The following is a 24,835-nucleotide window of genomic DNA, read 5'->3' on the forward strand; positions in this document are numbered from 1 at the left end:
ACGTCAGCGAATCTATTCGACTGCAAAAACAGAGGGTGAAAGAGATGATAATCGTGGCAGGAACGAATGATTTGAAAGAGGACAAAATGGAAATGATAGAGGATGTGAGGGAGTTGTTTGAGGTAGCAAAAGAGAAGAGTGAGAGAGTTAGGATGGTGAGTATCTTACCGCGGTATGACAGTGAAGTGCTTAGAAGGAGGGCCAAAATTGCCAATGACTTTATGTGTGGGTTATGCATGGAGAGTGGTGTGGAATTTGTGGATGTGTGGAATGAGTTCGATGGGCGAAAGGACTTATATAAGATGGATGGGTTACATTTGAATGGAGTTGGTGTACGGAGACTTGAAAGAGTGTTGATGAATGATGTGGATGTACAGACTCAGGGAAACTAGATTTATTAAGAGGGGGGGGAGTAGATATGCAGACTTTAGGGGGGGCAGTTAAGTGTATGAATGAGTATATTATGCCCGGGCGAGTACAACGGACAACAAATCAGAATGGGATAGTTAGTATAAGGCATCAAAGTAGGGATGGGACAAATGGGCTTCTGCGATTCATGTACACTAATGCCAGGAGTATTAGGAACAAGAAGGAAGAATTTTTGGCCATGGTTGGCACTTCCAGGCCACAGGTTGTCGGTATTAGTGAAACATGGCTGACAGAAGATGATAAAGCTAGTGGGATTGAATGCGACGGGTATAGCGTGTTCAGGAGTGACAGGGTGCATAAAAAGGGGGGAGGAGTGTTATTGATGATAGCTGATGAGCTTCAGCCAAGGAGTATAGAAGTTGAACTGCAGGATGGGGAAAAAAGCACATTTGAGGCTGTTTGGTGTGAGATAGAATCTAGCAGAACAAAATATACAATTGGGTGCTGCTATAGGCCGGGTGATGGAGTGGATGGTGGGGATAGTATGCATAAGCAAATAGAAGAAATGAGTGGAAGGAGGGTAATTATTATGGGTGATTTCAATTATGGTAACATTGACTGGAAAGAGGAGAGGGCAAATGGGAGGAAGGAATTGGATTTTATGCAGTTATTAAGGGACAACTATCTACGGCAACATGTATTGGAAAATACCAGGGGGCAAAGAGTGCTGGACCTAGTAATTGCAACTGAGAATGTAGCTGTAACGAACATGACCATGTTGCCACCAATTGGTGAGAGTGACCATAAGGTCATGACTTGGGAGGTGGCTAAAGGAGTCGAATTTACAATTAAGACAGGGTACATGTGGAATTACCGGGCTGCTAAGTATGACAAGCTTAGGTGTGTGCTTGGCTCAATGCCATGGCATGTAAAACTGCGAGGGCTGGATGTTGATAGTGCATGGGAGGTGGTTAAGAACTGTTTGCAGGAGGCAATGGTTGACTGTATACCAAGAGTCCGAATAATAAATCAGGTAGGGGTTAAATGGATGAATAACACTATTAAGCTTGAGCTGCAAAAAAAGAAACAATTGTGGAGGGAATTTAAGGAGAAGGGTGATCATCAGGTGCATGAACAGTATAAAGCTCAAGCCAGGATGGTAACAAGGGTGGTAAGAAAAGCAAAAGCAGATTACGAAAGGAAATTGGCCATGCAGGCTAAAGAGAATCCCAAACAGTTTTTTCAATATGTTGCAAGTAAAAGGAAAAATGCTCATGGTAGAATGATCTTAAAAAATGCTGAGGGTAGGGAGGTAACCGAATCAGTCGATGTTGTGGAATTACTGAGCGAGCACTTTGCAAGAGTATATCATCCAGGTGGTGAATTTGCGGAAATGGAAGAACCAACAGCTTATACTGGAATTGTGATGAATGAAGTAGAGGTAACTAGTCTATTACAGAACCTCAATGTCAATACATCTGTGGGATTGGATGGTATACCAGCTCGTGTCGTACGTGAAGCGGCCAAAGAATTGTCAGTGCCCTTGACCGTTTTGTTTAATTTGAGCCTCAGGACTGGGTCAGTCCCAAGGGGGTGAAAAGAGGGGAAAATAGTTCCACTGCACAAAGGTGGTTCCAAGGCTGCTGTTGAAAATTACCGGCCAATCAGCATAACAGGAATCATTATCAAGGTCTTAGAGAAAATAGTCAAGAGGAAAATACAAGATTGGATAGAAGAAAATGGGATACTGTATCGGGGACAGCATGGTTTTGTGAAGGGTAGGTCATGCCTCAGCAACTTGCTCACGTATTATAACACAGTGACGGCTGAACTGGATAAGGGTAATGGGTTTACAGTGATTCTACTGGACCTTGCTAAGGCCTTTGACAGGATACCACATGGAATTCTAATCAGTAAATTGCAGCATATGGGAATGGACATAGGGTTGGTGAGATGGATAGGAGGGTGGTTGACGGAGAGATATCAGAGAGTGGTTTACTCAGGAGTAGAGTCCACAAGACGGCCTGTGACTAGTGGTGTACCACAAGGATCTGTTCTTGGACCACTGCTGTTTAATTTGTTCATAAATGATATAGGAAAGGATCTGAGAGGAACAGTTCAATTGTTTGCGGATGATGCGAAGTTGGGTAGGGCAATAGTGAATGCAGATGACGTCAAAATTTTGCAGGATGATTTGGATAGATTGGAGGTCTGGGCTAGGGATAATGGATGTCAATTTAATGTGGCAAAATGTAAGGTTATGCATTTTGGTGTGAAAAGATTGGAGGTAGTTTACTGCATTGGTGGAACCGTGCTCCAGGAAATTGATGAGGCACGAGATTTAGGAGTGTTGGTGGATAAGGAATTGAAATTTAGGGGACACATTGCAAAAGTGGCCAAATCAGCTCATCAAATCACTTGGTTGCTGAAGAATACGTTGTCAAGCAGAGACAAGCAGGTTATTGTTCCTCTGTATCGAGCCTTGATAAGACCTCATCTCGACTACTGTGCCCAGATTTGGTCACCTAGGTTTCTTCTTGATGTGGAGGAGGTGGAGGGTATCCAGAGGCGAGTGACCAAGATGATAGCAGGTCTGTGGAATGAACCGTATGAGAACAGGTTGAGGATTTGTGGGTTGCAAAAATTGGTTGATAGGCGGAGGAGGGGAGATATGATTGAGACATTCAAATTACTGAAGGGTTTCTATAAAATTAATTCAGAAGATATTTTTGAGAACAGGGCTGGTTGTGGGAGGACTAGGGGACATCCATGGAAACTGGGCAAAAGTGTGGTTAGTAAAGGTGTTAGAGCTGGGTTCTTTACTTTTAGAGTAGTGAATGAGTGGAATGCGCTCCCTGAGTCTGTGGTGGATGCTGTGACAGTGAATGAGTTTAAGGCGAGGTATGATAGATACTGTATGAATGTCGAATAGTTGTGATGAAAATGATTTGGGGCCTCCCTCGATGAGTTTAATGACTCCCCGGAGTTGCCCGTAATAATAATAATAATAATAATAATAATAATAATCATGGGAGGTCCTTCCTAAGAAACACAAAGTCTGTCATACCACTCCTTAAACTCATTGGCTGTTCTCGCTCTCACCACCCTATCAAGCAACGCATTCCATGGTTCAACCACCCTCCATGCAAAGAAACCACTCCTCACTTATTCACTAATTACTTTACTGTTTAAATCTTCCACAATGAAAAGCTTTTTGTTTCCTTTATGTCAAATGCCTTCTAGAAAGACTAAAAATTCTTCCATTTCTTTCGTAGTAAAATGTTCTGTGGGACCATAGGCATAAATAAGTTTCACTTTCCAATTCCCCATTACGAAATGTGCTCATATCTTTTATGCAGACCTCTCTGATTGAAATTGCCAGTCAATCAAGCTTCATGTTTAGTGTTGAATGCTATAGTTACCCTTTCCTTTCTCTGATCAGGACTACCTGAATATGACATCTTGTACTCATTTTTTAAAAATACTCACACCTGTTTTAGACTTTTTTGTCACTATAACACTACTTATGTTGACATGGCAGCACTTCTCTAGTTCTTCTGCCAGTTCAATATTTCTTTTCTGTTGTTGATTTTGTTAACCAGCAAGGGCCTTGTTTCATCAAGTAATGACTCAGCTGGTAAAAATTATCATACTGTACCATCATTTTGTTTTGATTTAAGCCAGTATAGAATACAGTTTATTTACTAAATCACCAAACTGATAGTCCATCTTCATCCATTCCCTCTCAAGGTGATTATTGATTAAAGGAGTGCACCATATGAAGAGGAGGACTCAGCATTTGGTTTGAAGCTCCAGATCTCACATACAATCCTCACTTTCACATAATGCACTTCATAGTTATCCAGCTTTCACTCATTTGTATCCTGCTCAAAACTAAATGGTGATCATTTTCTATATCAAATCCCCTGTGATATATGTGAGAATTTTATGCACACCTTTATTGTTATGACTAATCCCTGTCCTGAACAAAAATCTAGCAGGTTTTTATGATTACTATAAGCTTTGATCATTTATCCAAATTTTCCTTTATGTCATTGCCTCATTAATGACTCAAATAATTCCTCCAGTTCTTTATCCTACTACATTACTTCATTGCATCATTGGTGCAAAAGTCTAACTATCAAATCTCCTGTTTTAAAATTTGCAAACATCATCCATCTTGAAATTGCCTACCATTCAAGAATCTTAAAGTTTAGTATTGAATACTATAGCTAATCTCTTCTTCCCCTTGTCACTATTGTAAGAATATATTACAATACTATAGTTATTCGGAAGTATGTCAACTGTTTTATTTTTGTTTGTTTTGCTTTTTTTTCTTTTTTTTTTTTTTCAGTAACACCAGTTACATCTACAGGGTGTTCGGGATAAATTTGACATATTTATAATTAATTATATTTTTCCGTAAGTTACATGTATTAACACACACTTCTCTTCATTTAAAAGTTTGGACCCTTCTTCATTCATATACAAGATGTCAGAAAGGATGGATAGCTGGAACCCACCTGAATCATGGAAGAGAATAACTTGTATCATGATGATTCGTGCCCGCCATCAAAATAAGGATATTACGACTGCTGCCCAATGCTCCCTGAATACAGTAAAAACAATCAGGCATGAACTAGAGACTTGCAATGGTGACTACGAGGATGTAGCAAGAAGAAAGATCCCTAGCAGACGATCTGATTGCGTTCGTACAGCAGAATTCCTCGCAAATCTGCAGGAACAGGTGTTGAAGAACCCTGGCATTGGAATTCGGGCTTTGTTCGTGGAGTTGCTAACTGTAGTCAAGCCCTGGATAACAAGGGTAGCCAATGGTAGGCCGTATGTATGGCAGCAGGATTCGGCCCCTTGCCACACCTCTGGGAAAAGTCAAAAATGGTTGTCTGAAAATTTCTACGACTTCACCAGTCCAAATGTTTGGCCTCCAAACTCCCCAGACCTTAACCCCATGGATTATTTTGTATGGGGCGCAGTTGAAAAAGACACCAATCGCACTTCCAGTAATACAAAAGCCCAGTTAATGGATAAAATTAAAACAGTTTTTGCGGCCCTTCCCAGGGAGACTGTAGCATCAGCTTGTTCGAGGTTCCGAAGCAGAATTGAAGCTGTGATCGATGCTAATGGTGGTTATTTTGAGTAAATCTTGTTGATAGTATTGTAATTAACTCTGCCTGTAATGTTTTTTTGTCAATTCATTAAATTTAATAGATACAAAGAAGATTTTCTTTTTCCTTACGAAACTGTCAAATTTATCCCGAACACCCTGTATATATATATATATGCATATAGTACTTCAGTTCTTTCTCTACTAGTTCTACTTCTTTGAGATTCGTGTTGTCTATCTGCAATTCACCTACTGGAGACAGTCCAAGTATCAAATTTTTTCACTGTTTACTCTGATTCTCTGACAAAAAAAAAAACAAAAAAAAAAAAAAAAACAGAAGGGGCATTGTGATCTAAGTGATGATTCAACAGCCATGATATTTGTTCAAGCTGTAAAAATGTAATTGTTACAAATATGTTCCATACCGATTGAAGCCAACAGAGAATACTATTGGCTGGGTTCCAAACTGCACACCAATCTTTGTTTGTTTGTTCTTAAAATGGTAAGAGAGAAGCTGGTTGTTAGTGCAAGCTAGGTCTCAAGTTATCTAGCTCAACCCCTTAAGTGACCCCTTTATAAAAAAAATTAGATGGGTTTATTGTCAATGATATGTATTCTGTTTCATCATTTTTAGAAGTGCTTTTCCCCAAATAAAAAAACAGCAATAAATATTAAGGGAATGAAGACCTCTAAATCATCCTTAAAGCTCCAAAAAAATTATTCTTCAGAAATCAGATGACAAACGTGGGAGCATGCCTAGAAAAAAATAGTTGTGTATCGCTAGATCAAGTGTGTTCATATTCAAGAGACTAAGCTAAGAAATGATGCTACATTATATTCTGTACTTCTGGTGCTTAGGCTTATACGATGATTAATATACATCTTGCTGCTTCAGGAAATTGACAACATAGACTAAAAATTTACTTATTATTTCCAATATTTTACAAAACTAAATTGGCATCTATAAGGGATTAACACACTTGTATCAACATATGCACATGGACATACTTCAGTAAAAGATAATAAACAGAAGTAATACAGGAGGCCTGTAGTCATAAAAACAATGTCACCTATTGGCTTTAGTTGGGCTTCTGGCAATGAGGCTGAGATTGGGAGGCAACTTGATGCAACCATATTTGTGTAGGCTGGGAAGATTTGTGAGGGCAGAAGCAGATTCCAGAAAATGCCTCTCAAATTTAAATTTTCTTCGGTGGAGTGAGGTGGTTTTTTTGTATCAGATCCTGTGATGGTATTGAAGGCATGTTCTTCCAAACTTCAACATCATAGTGGTAGAAATGGATGTAGTTTTGGTGTTCTGATATTCAGATGTTGGCCATCATGCCTGTTTGGGCATAGTATGAATAGCTGCAGCTATAGGGTACCTGGTGGACCCAAGGTAAGTACAGAGGCTGCAAAGATTAACATCTTAATCCACTGGTTAGGATGCCAATTTAACTTTGGTAAAATATTCATCATCATCATGCATGTGGTGAAGGTAACACAGAGGATTGCTGCAATAATGAGAAGGACACTGACCTACAGAGATAAAACAGTTATCATTCCGTTGAATAAGACCCTGATGAGACCACACTTGAACTATTGTTCTCAGATTTGGTCCCCAGGATTTGAAGGGGATAAATTAACTGCGGAAAGGGTACAAAGGCAGATAACAAAGATGGCTTCAGGATTGTAATGATAGTTATGAGGATCGGCTGAGGGGATGTGAAATGCAGAGTTTGGTGGATAGAAGAAGGAAAGGTGATATGATTGAGACTTTTAAACTGTGGTTACAGGGTTGACACTGGGGAGTTCTTTCGCTTGGTTGAACAGCAGGAAGGAGTGATGACAAGAGGCCATCCCTGGAAGTTATGAAAGGAAACTGTGAGCAAGAGGGTGAGGAGTGGTGAGAGCGAGAACGGTCAATGAGTTCAAGGAGTGGTATGATAGACTTTGTGTTTCTTAGGGGGGGGGGGGGACCTCCCCTCGATGAGTCTTGATAGACTTTTTTGTGTTTCTTAGGAAGGACCTCCCACGATGAGTCTTTTGACTCCATGGAGGCCTGAATAATAATAATAATTATCAAAGATTTAGGCCCAGAGTGGCCTTCAAGCCTTAGAAGTCATCACTGAATCTCTTAAGAGGACATCCTGGTTTTCTTTTTCCTAGTGATTTCTAATTTAAGGTTTGTTTTGGTAATCTTTCTGTTTTCATTCTTTCAACGTGTTCCATCCAATTTATGTTTATATTTTTAAATTTTTTCTATTACTGATTCCAGGTTTAATTCTTTCATAATTCCTTCATTTCTTTTTTGATCGTTTGGTAAAATATTGGAAATAATAAATAAACTTTTAGTTATTATTTAGTCTGTTATAAATTTTCTGAAACAACATCATGTTCATTCTGTACTGTTATTATGATTATTTTTATAAATACCTTGCAGATACTTGCTAACATCTATTTATCCATGCATACACACGTGTGTGTGTGCGCATGTGCACACGCACATATATATATATATTTTTTTAAGTAAATGTAGAACTTATTACCTAGATGCCAACTTGTTTTTTGCTTTCTTAGACAGAGGCCAGTTTATTAAAGATGCTTCAAATGGAACACTGCTGGTGACCAACTTATCCAAGTTCTTTAACTCCATACCAATACTGAAAAGCTTAGATGGATTGGGAGTTAAATCATTGCCATCTCCACGCCTCGCTTTACCGGCATGCTTTAATCCTTCTGCTTGTCCCTCAGTACTGAAGACAGGATCGGCTGTAACACCCAAAATGTGAGGATCGTTAATTTCTGAACAAAGTGGTACTTTAATTCCTTTTGGCCCTTTAGACTGCAAATTGTACTGCCAAAAGTAACGATGTTTTCTATGTCCATTTGAGAGTTTCCAGTCATTATTAAGAGGCCAACTAGTAGAGACAGCATCTTCTCCATATAGTAGATGTTCTAATAGTAAAATTTAAGAAAAATAAAAGGAAAAATAAGTGAAATATCTTAATTAGTTTAAAATGTAATGGCTTTTAAGCAATTTCTTTTGCAATTGGAAAACAGAAATAGAAATAGGTCAAATGTTGTTTGACCTGCTTAAACAGATTCAATAGATCATTTGTGTTTCAAATGCATTGTCAAACCAACAATGAGAAACAATAAATATCACAAGTGCAGTGTCGAGCAGGAATTGTATCGAGTTGCTAAATAACTATTATAGCTTGTATGACTGAAGTGACCTTAAAAAAGGAAATGTATTCAATTTCTATGGGCAGAGTTCCCATATATATATATATATATATATATATATATATATATATATATATATATATATATATATATATAATGACTAAAACGGCCATGCAGCCTGATAAATACTGATTAGTTTATTAAATTGACCAGATATTATGAATAAGGCTATATTCCCTTTGGGCAATTTTATTTTTATTTTTTTTTTTTTAAACTACACTTTTTTCATTTAAGAATTTGACCAGACATTATGAATAGTTATATTCCCTTTGGGAATGTAGCAATTTGATTTTGAAAAAAAAAAAACCCTACACTTTTTTCATTAAGAATTTAATCAGATGTTATGAATAAAACTACATTCCCTTTGGACAATTTGATTTAAAAAAAAAAAAACTCTTAACCTAATCGAACCTAACCTGATAATCTCCCTTGTATTATTTTTATATTTCGTACTTAATTCTTTTTCCATGCGGTTTTTGCCGCCATGGCCAATAGAGATGAATTGTACAATATCTGAAATATTTCTTTAGTGTGAATATAATATTTAATCAAACTGCCATACGCATATCATAATACTTGTATACGATATTTATATGTTATGGGCTAAGTCATTTTGGTTTTTGACTCATTCACTTTTTCTATCATTATCAAATACGATTTTGTAAAAATTTGAGTGACCTAGGCAAAGTTCCCTTCATGTCTCCCAACAAAAAGAAAGCTGAAGAATCTCTCCTCCCCCAACCCTTCTAATACTGCCAAAAAGTATCATTATCATCACTTTGCGTGACAGATGATAGCAGTATTCATACTTACTACTATACAGGTAACTCCATTAAGTCAGACAACATATCGTGGGAAGTCCATTATTTGCACACTAGCCATTATACCTCTCCTTAAGCTCGTTCACTGATGAAGCATCCACAACCACCTCTAGCAACCCATTCCACCCATTCACTGTCCTCCAAGCAAAAAATCTAGTTCTAATACCATTGCTAAACACACTCTTACACAACTTCCACTGATAACTCCTTGTTCTCCCCCTTCTTGCCATATACTGAAAAAAAATCTCTTCAGTGTCAATCCTATAAAATTCCTTTAATAACTTAAATGCTTCTATCACGTCTCCTCTTTTCACCTCCCAGCTAATTTTTGAAGCCTACAGACCATCAATCTCTTCTCATACAAAGCATCCACAGACTTCTCACAATTTTTGTCACTCGCCTCTTGATCCTCTACACAATTTCTTCATCCTCACAGAATCTGGGAGTCCAGATCTGTACACAGTAGTCTATATGTGGCCTTATTAAGAACTCATATAGGGGAACAATGATCTCTGCATCCTAGCTAGCGTACTTTTCAACAGCCAAGTAATGTGATGTGCTGTTTTCACTACCTTTGTAATATATGCACTCTAAACTTCAACTCCCTGTCCACAATAACACCCAAGTCCTTGGCCTCATCAATTTCCTGTAGTTCAGTTCTAAATATAGTACACAGCTTCTGATCTCTTCCCAAAGTGCATCCCCTTCCATTTGGCCACAGTAAACTGCAGCCATTTACTTCTGCCCATAATGCTAGTCTGTTTCACTCTTCCTGCAGGATCTCTACATCACCTGCATATACTATTGCTCTTCCCAGTTCAGCACGGTCAGAAAACAACTGAATATTTCCTGTCAAATCAATTCCTATATCACTGATATACAAATTAAACAACAGAGGACAAGTATTGAGCCCTGTGGTACACTACTGATCACCTGCCATCTTCTGGACTCAACTCCTCCATAAACCACTCTTTGATATCTGTCCATCAGCCTCCTCTAATTCAAATCTCCAGATTCATATCCATCCCCATTTACTCCAATTTATGCAATAGAGTTCTATGTAGAATCTTGTCAAATTTTTTTGCAAAGTCTAGCAATATCACTGAGTAGTCATGTCTCTTCTCCAACTCCAATGTCACTTGATTATAAAAAATAAAATAAAAAATAAGCAAATTACTAAGGGAAGACCTACCCTTTGAAAACCATGTTGTCCCTTACAAAGTATCATATTTCTATCCACCCAGTCCTGAATTCTGTCTTTTCACCAATTTCTCCAATACCTTAACCACCACAGATTGGCCTATAATTTGTTACTTCTATCTTGGAGCCTCCTTTATGCAATGGGACTATTTTGCCCTCTTTGCACTCCACTGGCACCTTCCCAATACTGAGGCTTAAATTAAATAGCATGGTCAGAGAAGATGATAATTCTCTTGCACATTCTCATAATATATGTGCTGACATGCCATCTAATCCCATGGCTGTGTTTGCAATGATTTTCTGAATATTCAAAGCACTTCCATTTCTTCAACCTCGATTCTCCCATCAATGTCACATCTGGCATTGCAACATCATTACCTACACAGCATACTCTTGCAAAATACTCACTCAGTATTTTAGCTATTTGGCTTTGCTTCTGTTACCTGCCCACCATCAGCACTTTTTAAAATCATCCTTTCACAGTCATTCCTCCTTTTACTTACCACATAGCAAAAAGAAACCCGTTAGGATTTCTTTTGGCCTCATCAGCTAGCTTTCTTGCATAATTACCCTTGCCCACATGTTTATGCTGTGTACTGCTTATGAGCGTGCTGATCACCTTTTTAATTATATTTATTTCCTGTACATCTTTTTCTTTGTCTGTAACTCTTGCTTAATGATGGTATTCATCCATCGAACACCTACCTGATTTATTCTTTTGACTCTAGGCATACATTCTGTTAATGCTTTCTTCACATGCCCCTTGACCACCTCTGATGCAGCACTAATTTCATTAGTGCTGCATGATCTCTAATGAAATTATCTCATAGATATATTTCTATGAAATATATCTCTTCCCCCTCCAAATTTTTATGCTATGTCACTGCTGAAAGCTGACTCCTCAGCTTGTCATAATCATCTGCTTTGTAATTTTGTATATATCTCTTCATAACAAAAAATTCTATATATACAGCAATCTCTCAGGTCATCACTACATGATCACTTTCTCTGCATGTGACCATCCCTCCTCTCAATCTATGTCTCCTCATAGTTCAAATCCACCATAATAATTACGCACCCTGTACTCATCAAGTTAATTTGTGAATGCATCTTATCTACATTCTCCCTTATTCCCCAGAATTATAGCAGCAACCAAATACATATTTAGTCTTGTTGGCTTATCTCATACCAGTTAGTCCAAATGAACTGTCCTCTGAATCCCAAGAAATTTCTGTTGAAGTAGATTTGAACCAGACCTATGGATCTCAATACTATCATACCTCTACAGTCCACCACTCTACATTATGAATATTTTTTACAAATTGTGTATGTTAGTATATTATTAGTTTTCGTTTCATAACATGTATTATCGGCACTTGCAATGTGCCCGTTATTGATATTATTATTCTCAAAATGAAATGTAAAGCATTTGAGAAATTGATTTACTAGATTTTGATAGTTATGTTACTTTCAATCCTTTTATTGTAGTTTAAAATTATTAAGTGTTGTGTTTTATAAAGACATTCTTGATATGCTAACAGAGACAAGTCAGCCATTATACCTAATTTCTTGCTTGCCACTTTCATGGAGTGTGCATGCTCACCAAAGAGTTTGATGGGTGATTGACAGCCGACAAAGAGAGCATTCGGTATTAATAGAATATTAATAGAAGATTCCGAAAAAGAATCATAGAACTGTGAGTCTTTACACTGCAGGAGTTGAGACTGTCCAGAAGTATTTAGTAAATAAAAGAAGATATTGAGTCAGTGATTTTCTGGATTCTAAAAGAAAAGTTAAAAGTCACTGCACCAATCAGAATTAAACTCTTGTACTAATAAACACTCGGGATATATAAACAATCTTCATAGAGACAATCTCTAATACTATAACAGAACTATACATTATACACATGACAAATGACTAGCATGCTGATAAGTTGAATCTTCAACCAAATCCCCCACACTATTTCCACAGTTAACACTTTTCTTTCTTGCCAAAACTTTTCTGCATTTCCTAAAGTCCATCTTTCATGTACAAATCTTTCAACCATCAAAGTCACCCCATACATCTACATACTGCACATCATATCTCCTACACAATCTACTTATTCATTTGCAATCAGAGCTCTCTTCCTCATCAGCTCGCCCCTGTCAAACAGCGACAAGACTCATAATATTTAATCTTTTGCTTTTGCTAACCAGCACAATCATTACAGTGCACTCATTCTACATATTGCTTCAATCATGTTACAAATCTTCATGCCTGGAAAACATACTTTATTGCTTGTTTGTTCAGTATACCTCTGATCATGGAATCACCATATAACACTATATTCTTTTTTTTTTTTTAATCAATTGTTTTTTCTGTATCTTTCTTTCACTTCTTCGGGTGTTTTGTCTGCTTCCTGCTATTTGCCAAGCATTTTTTTAGTCTCTCCAACTCTGCTGTAGTATTGTGCAGCACTCGTCAAAGTCTCAAAATTTCAAATATCATTGCTGAACTCATTTTTGCATATTTCTTTCTTATCTCTTTTTTCTCACTATCTTGCATTCTAACACCTCTATTCTTCTTGTATTCCACTTAGCACATAACACTACATGCCATGCTATCTCATTTCCTCCTACACTTGAATTTCTGCTCACAAACATTTCATGCCCACAATATGCCTGATTATCATACACTTGTTAAATTCTAGTACCACTGTTTTATATTTCCCATAACCTGTACACATTCACAAACAAAGAGATTCCACATGCTGCATTTAATGAAATTTTTTAAGTTAAACACGAAGAACTTGCCACCTCTACTGTTATACCTCAACACACACTTTATAAACAATATATTATTATTATTATTATTATTATTATTATTATTATTATTTTGGGCAACTCCAAGGAGTCGGCAAGCTCATCGAGGGAGGCCCTAACATCATGTCAAGAACAACTATTCGACATTCACACAGTATCTATCATACCTCGCCTTGAACTCATTCACAGTCATAGCACCCACAACAGACTCTGGCAGCTTATTCCACTCATTCGCCACTCTCCAAGTAAAAAACCTAGCTCTAACACCCTCGCTAACCACATTCTTGTCCAGCTTCCATTAATGGCCCCTAGTCCTCCCACCACCAGTAATATTCTCAAAAATATCTTCTGAATTAATCTTATAGAAACCCTTCAGTAATTTGAATGTCTGAATCATATCACCCCTTTTCTGCCTATTAACCAATTTTTGCAACCCACAAATCTTCAACCTGTTTTTATAAGGTTCATTCCATAGACCTGGTATCATCTTGGTCACTCTTCTCTGAATCCTCTCCACCTCTTCCCCATCAAGAAGAAACCCTGGCACCCATATCTGGGTGCAGTAGTCTAGATAGGGGTCTTATCAAGGCTCGATACAGAGGAACAATAACTTGTTTGTCTCTGCTTATTAAAGTATTTCTCAGCAACCAAGTGATTTGATGAGCTGATTTAGCCACTTTTGCAATGTGCCCCCTAAACTTCAACTCCCTATCCACCAACACTCCCAAATCCCTAGCCTCAACAATCACCTGGAGTATGGTTCCACCAATGTGATATACTGCTGCTAATCTTTTCACCCCAAAATGCATAACCTTACACTTTGCCACATTAAATCGACATCCATTTTCCATAGCCCAGTCCTCCAAACTATCCAAATCATCTTGCAAAATTTTGACATCCTGTGCACTCACTATTGCTCTACCCACCTTTGCATCATCAGCAAACAAATTAACACTTCCTCTCAGATCCTTTCCTATATCGTTAATGAACAAATTGAAAAGTAGTGGTCCAAGGCCATGCGGCACACCACTAGTCACAAGCCGTCTTTTGGACTCTACTCCTGAATAAATCACTCTCTGATATCTCTCCATCAACCACCCTCCTATCCATCTCACCAACCCTATATCCATCCCCATATGCTGCAGTTTACTGATTAGAATTCCATGTGGCATCCTGTCAAAGGCCTTAGCAAGGACCAGTAGAATCACTGTAAACCCATTACCCTTATCCAGTTCAGCCGTCACTATGCTATAAAATGTGAGTAAGTTACTGAGGCATGATCTACCCCTCACAAAACCATGTCATCCCCCATACAGTATCCCATTTTCATCTATCCAATCCTGTATTTTTCTCTTGACTAATTTCTCCAAGACCTTGACAACAATTACTGATATGCTAATCGGTCGGTAATTTACAACAAGAGTCTTGGAGCCTCTTTTATGCAGTGGAACTATTTTCCCCTCTTTCCACCCGCACGGGACTAACCCAGAACCGAGACTCAAATTAAACAAAATGGTCAAGGGCACTGACAATTCTTTAGCCACTTCACGTATGACACGAGCTGGTACACCATCCAATCCCACATATGTATTGACATATGAGGTTTTGTAATAGACTACTTACCTCCACTTCGTTCACCACAATTCCCATATAATCTTTTGGTTCATTCATTCCTGCAATGTCGCCGCCTGGATGATATATTCTTGCAAAGTGCTTGCTCAGTAATTCAATTATATCAACTGATTCGGTTACCTCCCTTCCATCAGCATTCTTTAAAATCATTCTGCCATATACTTGCAACATATCGAAAAAACTGGTTGGGATTCTCTTTAGCCTGCATGGCTAATGTTCTTTCATAATCCATTTTTGCTTTTCTTACCACACTCGTTACTCTTCTGGCCTGCACTTTATACCATTCATGTGCCTGCCGGTCACCTTTCTCCTTAAATTCCCTCCATAGTTGTTTCTTTTTTTCCAGCTCAGGCTTAATGGTGTTATTCATCCATTTAACCCCTATTGATTTATTATTCAGACTCTAGGTATACAGTCAGCCATTGCCTCATGCAAACACTTCCTAACCGCTTCCCATACACTACTACAAACATCTAGCCCTTGCAGTTTTACATGCCATGGCACTGAACCAATCAAACTCCTAAGCTTGTCATACTTACCAGCCTGATAATTTCACATGCACCCTGTCTTAATTGTAAATTCCACACCTGTAGCCACCTCCCAAGTCAAGATCCTATGATCACTCTCACCAATTGGTGACGACGTGGTCATATTCGTTACAGCCAAATTCTCAGATGCAATTACTAGGTCAAGCACTCTCTGACCCCTAGTATTTTCCATTATATGCTGTTGCAGATAGTTATCCCTTAATAATCCCATAAAATTCAACTCCTTCCTCCCATGTGTCCTCTCCTCCTTCCGATCGATGTTACCATAGTTGAAATCACCCATAATAATTACCCTCCTTCCACTCATTTCTTCTATTTGCTTATGCATACTATCTCCACCATCTATTCCATCACCTGGTCTATAGCAGCACCCAACTACATATTTTGTTCTGCTAGTTACAATCTCACATCAAACAGCCTCAAATGTGCTCTTTTCTTTATCCTGCAGTTCCACTTCTATTCTCCTTGGCTGTAGCTCATCAGCTATCATCAATAACACTCCTCCCCCCATTTTATTCTCCCTGTCACTCCTGAACACACCATACCCCTCACATTCAATCCCACTAGCTATATCATCTTCTGTCAGCCATGTTTCACTAATGCCAATAACCTGTGGCCTGGAAGTGCCAACCAAGGCCAAAAATTCTTCCTTCTTGTTCCTAATACTTCTGGCATTAGTATACATGAATTGCAGAAGCCCATTTGTCCCATCCCTATTTTGATGCCATATACTAACTATCCCATTCTGATTCGTAGTCTTTTGTACTCACTTGGGCATATTACACACATTCATACACTCAACTGTCTCCCTAAAGTCTGCATATCTACTTCCACCCCCCTTAATAACTCTAGTTTCCCTGATTTTGCACATCCACTTCCACTACATTCGACAACACCTTTTCAAGTCTCTGTACACCAAATCCATTCAAATGTAAACCATCCATCTTATATAAATCCTTTCGCCCATCGAACTCACTCCACACATCCACAAATTCCACACCACTCGTCCTGGTCCATATTATTATTATTATTATTATTAAGAGAGACCTCCAGGCAGTCAGAGACTCATCGCAGGAAGACACATACTACACATCATACTTATTCTTGGATTCATTCACACTGCTTGCACACACAACATCTAATGGCAATCCATTCCAATCACGTACAATACACTATGAGAGGAAAATCTAGCCATCACCTCCTTAGCAACATTCATTCTCAGCTTCCAAGGATGTCCTCTTGTCCTTTCCCCACCTTCCATAAAATGAAAAATTCCATCAAATGAAATCCTGTATGACCCTTTCAGACACTTAGCAAACAAGAGAAAGAGGGGTGATATGAATGATATGAATGAGACTTACAACACCCCCTCTTTCTCCTGTTTGCTAGTGTCTGCAGTCTACAAATTCTCAATCTGTCTTCATAATCAGTATTTCACAATCCTGATATCATTTTTAAAACTCTCCTTTGCACTCTCTCCATTCGATCAGAATCACAACGGAAACCAGGAGACCAGACCTGTGCACAATAGTCCAGTCTTATCATGGCTTTGTAAAGAGAAAAAATGACATTCTTATCTTTACATGTTAAAGTTCGTTTCACTATTGCAATTATCTTTTGAGTTGTATTTGCCATTTTTGCGACATGGTCCCTGAACTTCAATTTGCTATCTACTAACATTCCAAGATCCTTAGCCTGATCATTTCTTCTAGCATAATCCACCAATATCATTGACATTGGATATGTAATCACACCAAAGTGCATGACTTTGCTATAATAAGTTTAGTTTAATCCTTTATCCAAGTGTGGGTAATCAAAGTTTGCACCTGAAAGTATTTTCAGGACTGGGGTAAGGTTGTGCAACACCAGGCGACTCGTTGCAAAGGTGGAGAAAGTTCTCATCAGTCCTATCTTAGTATCTCCCATAATGCAAAGCACATCTCCTTGCGGATATGTGTAATGCTATGCATTAAGGCAAGGGCCATTACCCCTACCGGTTTCGACCTTTATTGAGGTCTCGTCAGTGGGAGCCAGGCCCAGTAGTGGAGATAAAAAGGCAGAAGCAATGAGAAGTCATCCTAACCTATAGGAGTTGCCAAAGGGTATGCAACCTAATTATTACATTACTCTGGATTCAGAGAAAGACGTTGAGAGTTTATTTTTCACTTGGTTAGACTATAATAAGTTTAGTTTAATCCTTTATCCAAGTGTGAGCAAACAAATGTGCTTTGCATTATGGGAGATACTGAGATAGGACTGATGAGATCTTTCTCCACCTTTGCAACGAGTTGCCTGGTGTTGCACTACCTTACCCCAGTCCTGAAGATACTTTCAGGCGCAAACTTTGTTTGCTCACACTTGGATAAAGGATTAAACTAAACTTATTATAGTCTAACCAAGTGAAAAATAAACTCTCAATGCATGACTTTGCATTTACTGACATTGATCCGACATCCATTTTCCAATGCCTACAATTCCAGCCTACTGAAATCATTCTGCAAGTACAGCATATCAACAGTATTCTTGATTACCTACCTATCTCTGCATCATTATCATCAGCAAATATAACTGTATGTCACCTGTCAAATCCTTCCCAATATCATTAATATACAGAGTGACTAACAGTGGATCAAGGACTGATCCTTGTGATTCACTACTAATAACCTTAAATCTTCAGACTCATATCCCCCGTATTCCACTTTTTGATATCTGTCAGTCAGCTATCCTCTTATCCATGCTAATATATTATAATCCAAACCCTCTCCAATTTATGCAAGTCTTCCAAGGCTGTATTCTGTCAAAAGCTTTAGCAAAATCCAAAAGTATCATGGTGTATTCATTCCCCTTGTGTAGTTTAATGGTAACATTATTATTATGATACCACTCTATCAGGCAATGCATTCCACAATTCAACCACAATTCCTATGTATCTTCAACTTCGACGCCATAATTCCTTCTCCGCCACCTGCACTCCTCACCTGAGGCTATAGCTGGCGAAGGATTAACCGCCATGGCAACTGCACATTCATGTACTACCATGGATTTAGCAATTCAAAGACCCCCCCCCCAACGACTTCGGACCTGGAAGGAAGAGCAAAGTTCACTGGAGCTATGGACATGGAAAACAGGTCAGTCAATTCAAAATCTTATGCTAATGTTGTATCTAATGGAAATATCCTATCGTCTCCCAAAACACTGATCTCACACACGAATGCCACATCAGCCAGCAGTAAACCAATTAATGCAAAAATAACTACCACTGTTACTAATGTCATTTCCCGAGAAAATGGAATTGTTATTTTCGCCACCAAAGAAAACATCCCATTACAAGATTATCTGACGGCGATCGCCAAAATTGTACCTACAAAAAATATTACTGACGCTTCCCACATAGCTGGTACTGTGCAGGTGTATTTTAGCCACATCTCATGGGTACTACATCTCTGGTACTGCAAAAAGGCGTAGACATCCGCGATTATCACTTCGAAGCAGCACCAATAGCACTGGCCCCGACAAAAGAAACATTATCAAATGCTCCCCTGAAATTCCTCATTAACTCATCAAGATCCATGTTATCAAGATACGGTTCTGTCACAGGAAAAATACGCACATTGTCAGCAGCTACGAAGAAGCCCGAATTTGCCCATTTCAGAAGCATTCGAAGACAGGCATTAATGCACTTTCCAAACAACTACGCACTACACGACCTCCCAAAATTAATCGATATGGACATAAATGGAATAACCTATACTTTCTACTAATCTTCCTCATCACAGTGCTTCTTTTGTCATGAAGATGGTCACATAAGGAAACAATGTCCCTATATTACCAACAGTTCATCAACAAACATCCCAGCCCAGAATAGTAAACCAGCTAAACAGAACAACATCGTACATGAAGAAAATCAAAGCATAGGAAAAAGTAAACCAAAAATTCTCTCCCCATCACGAACTTCAGAGGAAAGAAAATTCCGAACTGGAAAAGACAACGCTCATGTCGCTCTTGAACACCTGCCGAGTAATGAGATCCAAGGCTCTGATAACAAAGTCTCTATATTATTATTATTTTATTATTATGGGCAACTCCAAGGAGTCCTTAGACTCATCGAGGGATGCCCTAACATCATGTCAAGAACAACTATTCGACATTCACACAGTATCTATCATACTTCGCCTTGAACTCATTCACAATCATGGCACCCACAACAGACGTTAGCAGCTTATTCCACTCCTTTACCACTCTCCAAGTAAAAAAACCTAGCTCTAACACCCTTGCTAACCACACTCTTGCCCAGCTTCCATGTATGGCCCCTAGTCCTCCCACCACCAGTAATATTCTCAAAAATATCTTCTGAATTAATCTTATAGAAACCCTTCAGTAATTTGAATGTCTCAATCATATCATCCCTCTTCTGCCTATCAACCAATTTCTGCAACCCACAAATCTTCAACCTGTTCTCATAAGGTTCATTTCAGAGACCTGCTATCATCTTGGTCACTCGTCTCTGGATCCTTTCCACCTCCTCCCCATCAAGAAAAAACCCTGGCGCCCAAATCTGGGCAAAGTAGTCTAGATGGGGTCTTATCAAGGTTCGATACAGAGGAACAATAACTTGTTTGTCTCTGCTTGTTAAAGTATTTTTCAGCAACCAAGTGATTTGATGAGCTGATTTAGCCACTTTTGTGATGTGCCCCCTAAATTTCAACTTCCTATCCACCAACACTCCCAAATTCCTGGCCTCGTCAATCTCCTGGAGTACGGTTTTCCACTAATGTGATATACTGCTGCTAATCTCTTCACCCCAAAATGCATAACCTTACACTTTGCCACATTAAATTGACATCCATTCTCTTTAATCCAGTCCTCCAAACTATCCAAATCATCTTGCAAAATTTTGACATCCTGTGCACTCACTATTGCTCCACCCAACTTTGCATTGTCAGCAAACAAATTAACACTTCCTCTCAGATCCTTTCCTATATCGTTAATGAACAAGTTGAAAAGTAGTGGTCCAAGGCCATGCGGCACACCACTAGTCACAGGCCATCTTTTGGACTCTACTCCTGAATAAACCACTCTCTGATATTTCTCCATCAACCACCCTCCTATCCATCTCACCAACCCTATATCCATCCCATATACTGCAGTTGACTGATTAGAATTCCATGTGGTATCCTGTCAAAGGCCTTAGCAAGGTCCAGTAGAATCACTTTTAATCCACTACCTTTATCCAGTTCAGCCGTCACTGTGTTATAAAACTTGAGCAAGTTACTGAGGCATGATCTACCCTTCACAAAAACCATGCTGTCCCCCATACAGTATCCTATTTTCATCTATCCAATCCTGTATTTTTCTCTTGACTATTTTCTCCAAGACCTTAACAACGATTTCTGATATGCTGATCGTTGGGTAATTTACAACAGTAGTCTTGGAACCTCCATTATGCAGTGGAAATTTTCCCCTCTCGCAGCACGAAAACATGGATCCTTCCAACAGAGATGACAAGGATGAACTAATTAAAAGCAATCCCCAGACCCAGCAACCAGAATCACCAACCCAGCCTCCCACTAATTCAAAACCTCACCCAATAGAAGAAACTACTCAAAATGGCCTTTCATCACCTGCAGCCAGCCAAGGAGAAACAGAGTTCCCAGACGATGAGGAAACTATACTTCCACATGACGACCTAGAAGAAGAGGAAGCTGAGGGTGAACTTCCTTACACTGACGGTCCCCTAACCATGAAGCAGCTGTCATCTTTCATACAGAATGTGCAAGGCTCTCCTCACAAACTAACTGTAGGCCTTAAATATACCACAAGTATCGCTGAACTAATATCTCAACTTCAGGACCTACACTCGAAACTGAAATGTAAAAGGAGCAGAGCAGAGGTTAACAGGAGTAAGCGAATCTACTACCTAATAAATGGACTACAAACACAGTACCAGGACCAATATTAGATTAAACTTACAATCAAACTTTCATAAATCATAATGTCTATAAGCCTTTTCTCTCTCAATGCAAGAGGATGTGCCTCTGCTCTACGCAACAGAATAGTCCTTGACCAGGCACAAAAATATCGCATAGACCTTCTGCAAGAAACAAACATCAACTCCTCATCGAATTTATCCAGAAGATGGGCAGAGTGGCCTTATGACTTACAGCACTCTGCAACCCAACAACATCATGGAGCAGGAGTTAGCTTAGGTGTACATCATAGAGCTCCCTACAAACTGAAAGTGACTGCTGATATACCAGGATATGCCTTGTATGCTCACATAATAGCACCCAACCATAATACCCTACATGTGTTCAACATCTATATACCACAGCAGGATCCTCTGGCATCACAAATCCTGGATTTCATTCAAAACCATCTTTCTAGTATAGACCAAGAACATATCATAATAACTGGAGACTTTAATTGCACTCTTGACAAGAAAAAAACAGACTTCAGTGTGCTGAACATCGTAGCCAATTAATAAACAAACTTCAAACACTGGTAAACGATAATGAACTCATCAACGTCTTTCGGCATCAACATCCAGATAAGAAATCCTACACATGGAGGTCAGCAATCACAGCGACAAATAGGCCACTCTACCAAGCACGACTGGACAGATACTACATTTCCAAACACACCTTGCCTCTAGTTAGAAATATCTCACACATCCCTTCCTATATTTCACATCATTGCTTCGTCAAGCTGCAACTTTCCTTCTTTGGAAGCATCCAAATCAGGAAGTGCCCATTGGATCTTCAACAATACCCTCCTGAAAGTTCCAGATTACATAATAAACACTCAGGCTTTAATAACCAACCTCACTCACTCAAAAATGGATACAGAACCGATGAAAACATGGTGGCCCCACCTAAAATCACGAATAGAATCCTTTACGCAGATCTACAGTCACCAGAAAAATCAACAGAGGAACATTAGAATCCAACAACTTGAAGAACAGCTCAAGTATATCTCCCAGAAGAAAGCCCTGAATATCACTCTGCCTTTCAAGCCATGCAAAGAAACGCAGAATTATCGGCTAAAGGTGCCCTACTTAGATCGCGGCATACACAAATAAATCTTTCAGATGCCCCCACAAAATATTTTTTCTCTTTGGAAAAAAAATGCCAGGCAGCAAACCCCATCTCTGCAATCAGACTTCAAGATGGCTGCATCACAGAAGATCCAAGTAAAATCACTTCTGAAATCTTGCAATACTACAAGAATCCATACAGCTCTACAGGAACATCCCAACATGCCATTCACGAAATACTGAAAGTCACAAAAAAAATCTCTGCAACAGATTGGAATCACTTAGAAAAAAAAATCATGCTGGATGAACTGAAAACTGCATGCACATCCTTGCCAAAGAACAAATCTCCCAGCCTTGATGGTCTCACTACAGAATTTTTCCAAGTCTTCTGGAATCAACTTGGACCACTTCTCCTCAAAACACTGCAAGAGGCCTACCTCATTGAGCTCCCACAATCCGTCACGACTTGATACCAAAGAAGGGAGACCACACGGATATCCGAAACCGGTGTCCAATCTCCTAATTAATACCTATTGCAAAATCATTTCCAAAGTTATAGCAAACCGAATAAAGCCAACACTGCCTGAAGTTATTGGCCAACACCAAACGTACTCTGTCCCAAGAAGATCAATACATGAAAACCTCCATTTAATAAGAGATCTCATCCACATTGCAAACAGCCAACACGAAAACCTTGCACTCCTTAGCCTTGATCAGGAGAAGGCTTTCGACAGGGTAGAGAGCACAAGTACCTTTATGAAGTACTAAAGGCATTCGGCTATGGTCCTCTCATCATTGAAAAAGTGCAATTGCTATACAGAGATGCACACTTCTGTTTAAAGATCAATAACAGGCTCACACGCACTTTGTCATACCCTCGAGGGATCAAGCAAGGATGTCCTCTCTCTGGACAGTTATACACACTGGCTATAGAACTCTTCTTAAAAAGAGTACACGACACCATCATCTCCAAATGAACCAGCATAATAGAGCCACATCAAAAAATAACCCTATCAGCATATGCCAATGACATCACTGTAATAATCCGAAATGAAGAAGAAATGGCAGTAACTGAGGAAACAAACACACTATATGCACAAGCCTCAGGGGGCCAAATTAAATTCCTCAAAAACTACTGGCTTGTGGTCAGGCAGATGGAAGGATAGAAATGATTCTCCGATAGAAATGTACCTGGTCAAGTGAAGGACAAAGATACTTAGGTGTGTACCTTGGTAACAGCAGAATATATAACACATTGAACTGGACACAGCTGCACAACCGTTTTAAACAGGTGCTACGTAAATGGAACAGCATTCATTCCATATCTTCACTTAGAGGAAGAGCACTAATAGTTAACCAGATGGCTGTGAGTGTGTTATGGCATACCCTCAAAGTACTCACACCCCCTGAAGTATTTATCCATTACATTCAAAAGGAAATCAAACGTTTCCTCTGGAACAATATTAACTGGAAAACATACTCTGAACTCTGCAAGCCACTCAATAAGGGAGGTCATGGCCTGATTTCCCTTGAAAACAAGATTACATCCTTCAGGATAATCCTTCTCCTAAAGACACTTCAGTCCAGTCAAGCTTACGTAACCACCTTCGATTACATCATGAAATCATCCACCCGAGGACTTACACTTTCCACAATCCTCCGAATGGCCATTTCTGCATCATCTCCTCTTAAACTACCTAATTTTTACAAAGATGCTCTACAGCAGTGGGAAAAGACAGAACTTCATCACACACTGACTGGATTAACAGAGTCAGTTGTACTATCAGAACCACTGTTTTCGAACAGAAACATAGCAAGTCTCACAACTGGCCAGCCCTTTCTTTTCCCTACATGGAACTGGGCAGGAATAAGAATCATAGGGGACCTCCTGACCCAGGCCTTAAAGTGGAAAACATTCACAAGCCTACCAATGAAGAACCCAAAAACTGAAAAGCAATACCAACAGATGCAAGCTGCTATCAGAAAAGCCTATCCAGATATCGCTACATCTCAGGGAATCCATATTTCTTCTAGAAACTGTGGGGAGCCTACCT

At 39.1% G+C, this 24,835-nt stretch overlaps 1 protein-coding gene across 1 annotated transcript in view; it reads right to left on the reverse strand.

The window, feature by feature from the left end:
* LOC150102907 (uncharacterized) overlaps positions 1-24,835 on the reverse strand; it is a 105,456-nt gene that overhangs the window by 50,087 nt on the left and 30,534 nt on the right. The window contains exon 2 of the mRNA XM_090398352.1: positions 8,041-8,449. Coding sequence (XP_090254478.1) covers positions 8,041-8,449 — 409 coding nt within the window. The remainder of the gene's footprint in view (positions 1-8,040; positions 8,450-24,835) is intronic.

Source organism: Typopeltis vanoorti, chromosome 9 (genome assembly GCF_054136105.1).
Source record: "Typopeltis vanoorti isolate ZY-2024b chromosome 9, IOZ_Tvanoo_1.0, whole genome shotgun sequence".
Classification (NCBI taxonomy): domain Eukaryota; kingdom Metazoa; phylum Arthropoda; class Arachnida; order Uropygi; family Thelyphonidae; genus Typopeltis; species Typopeltis vanoorti.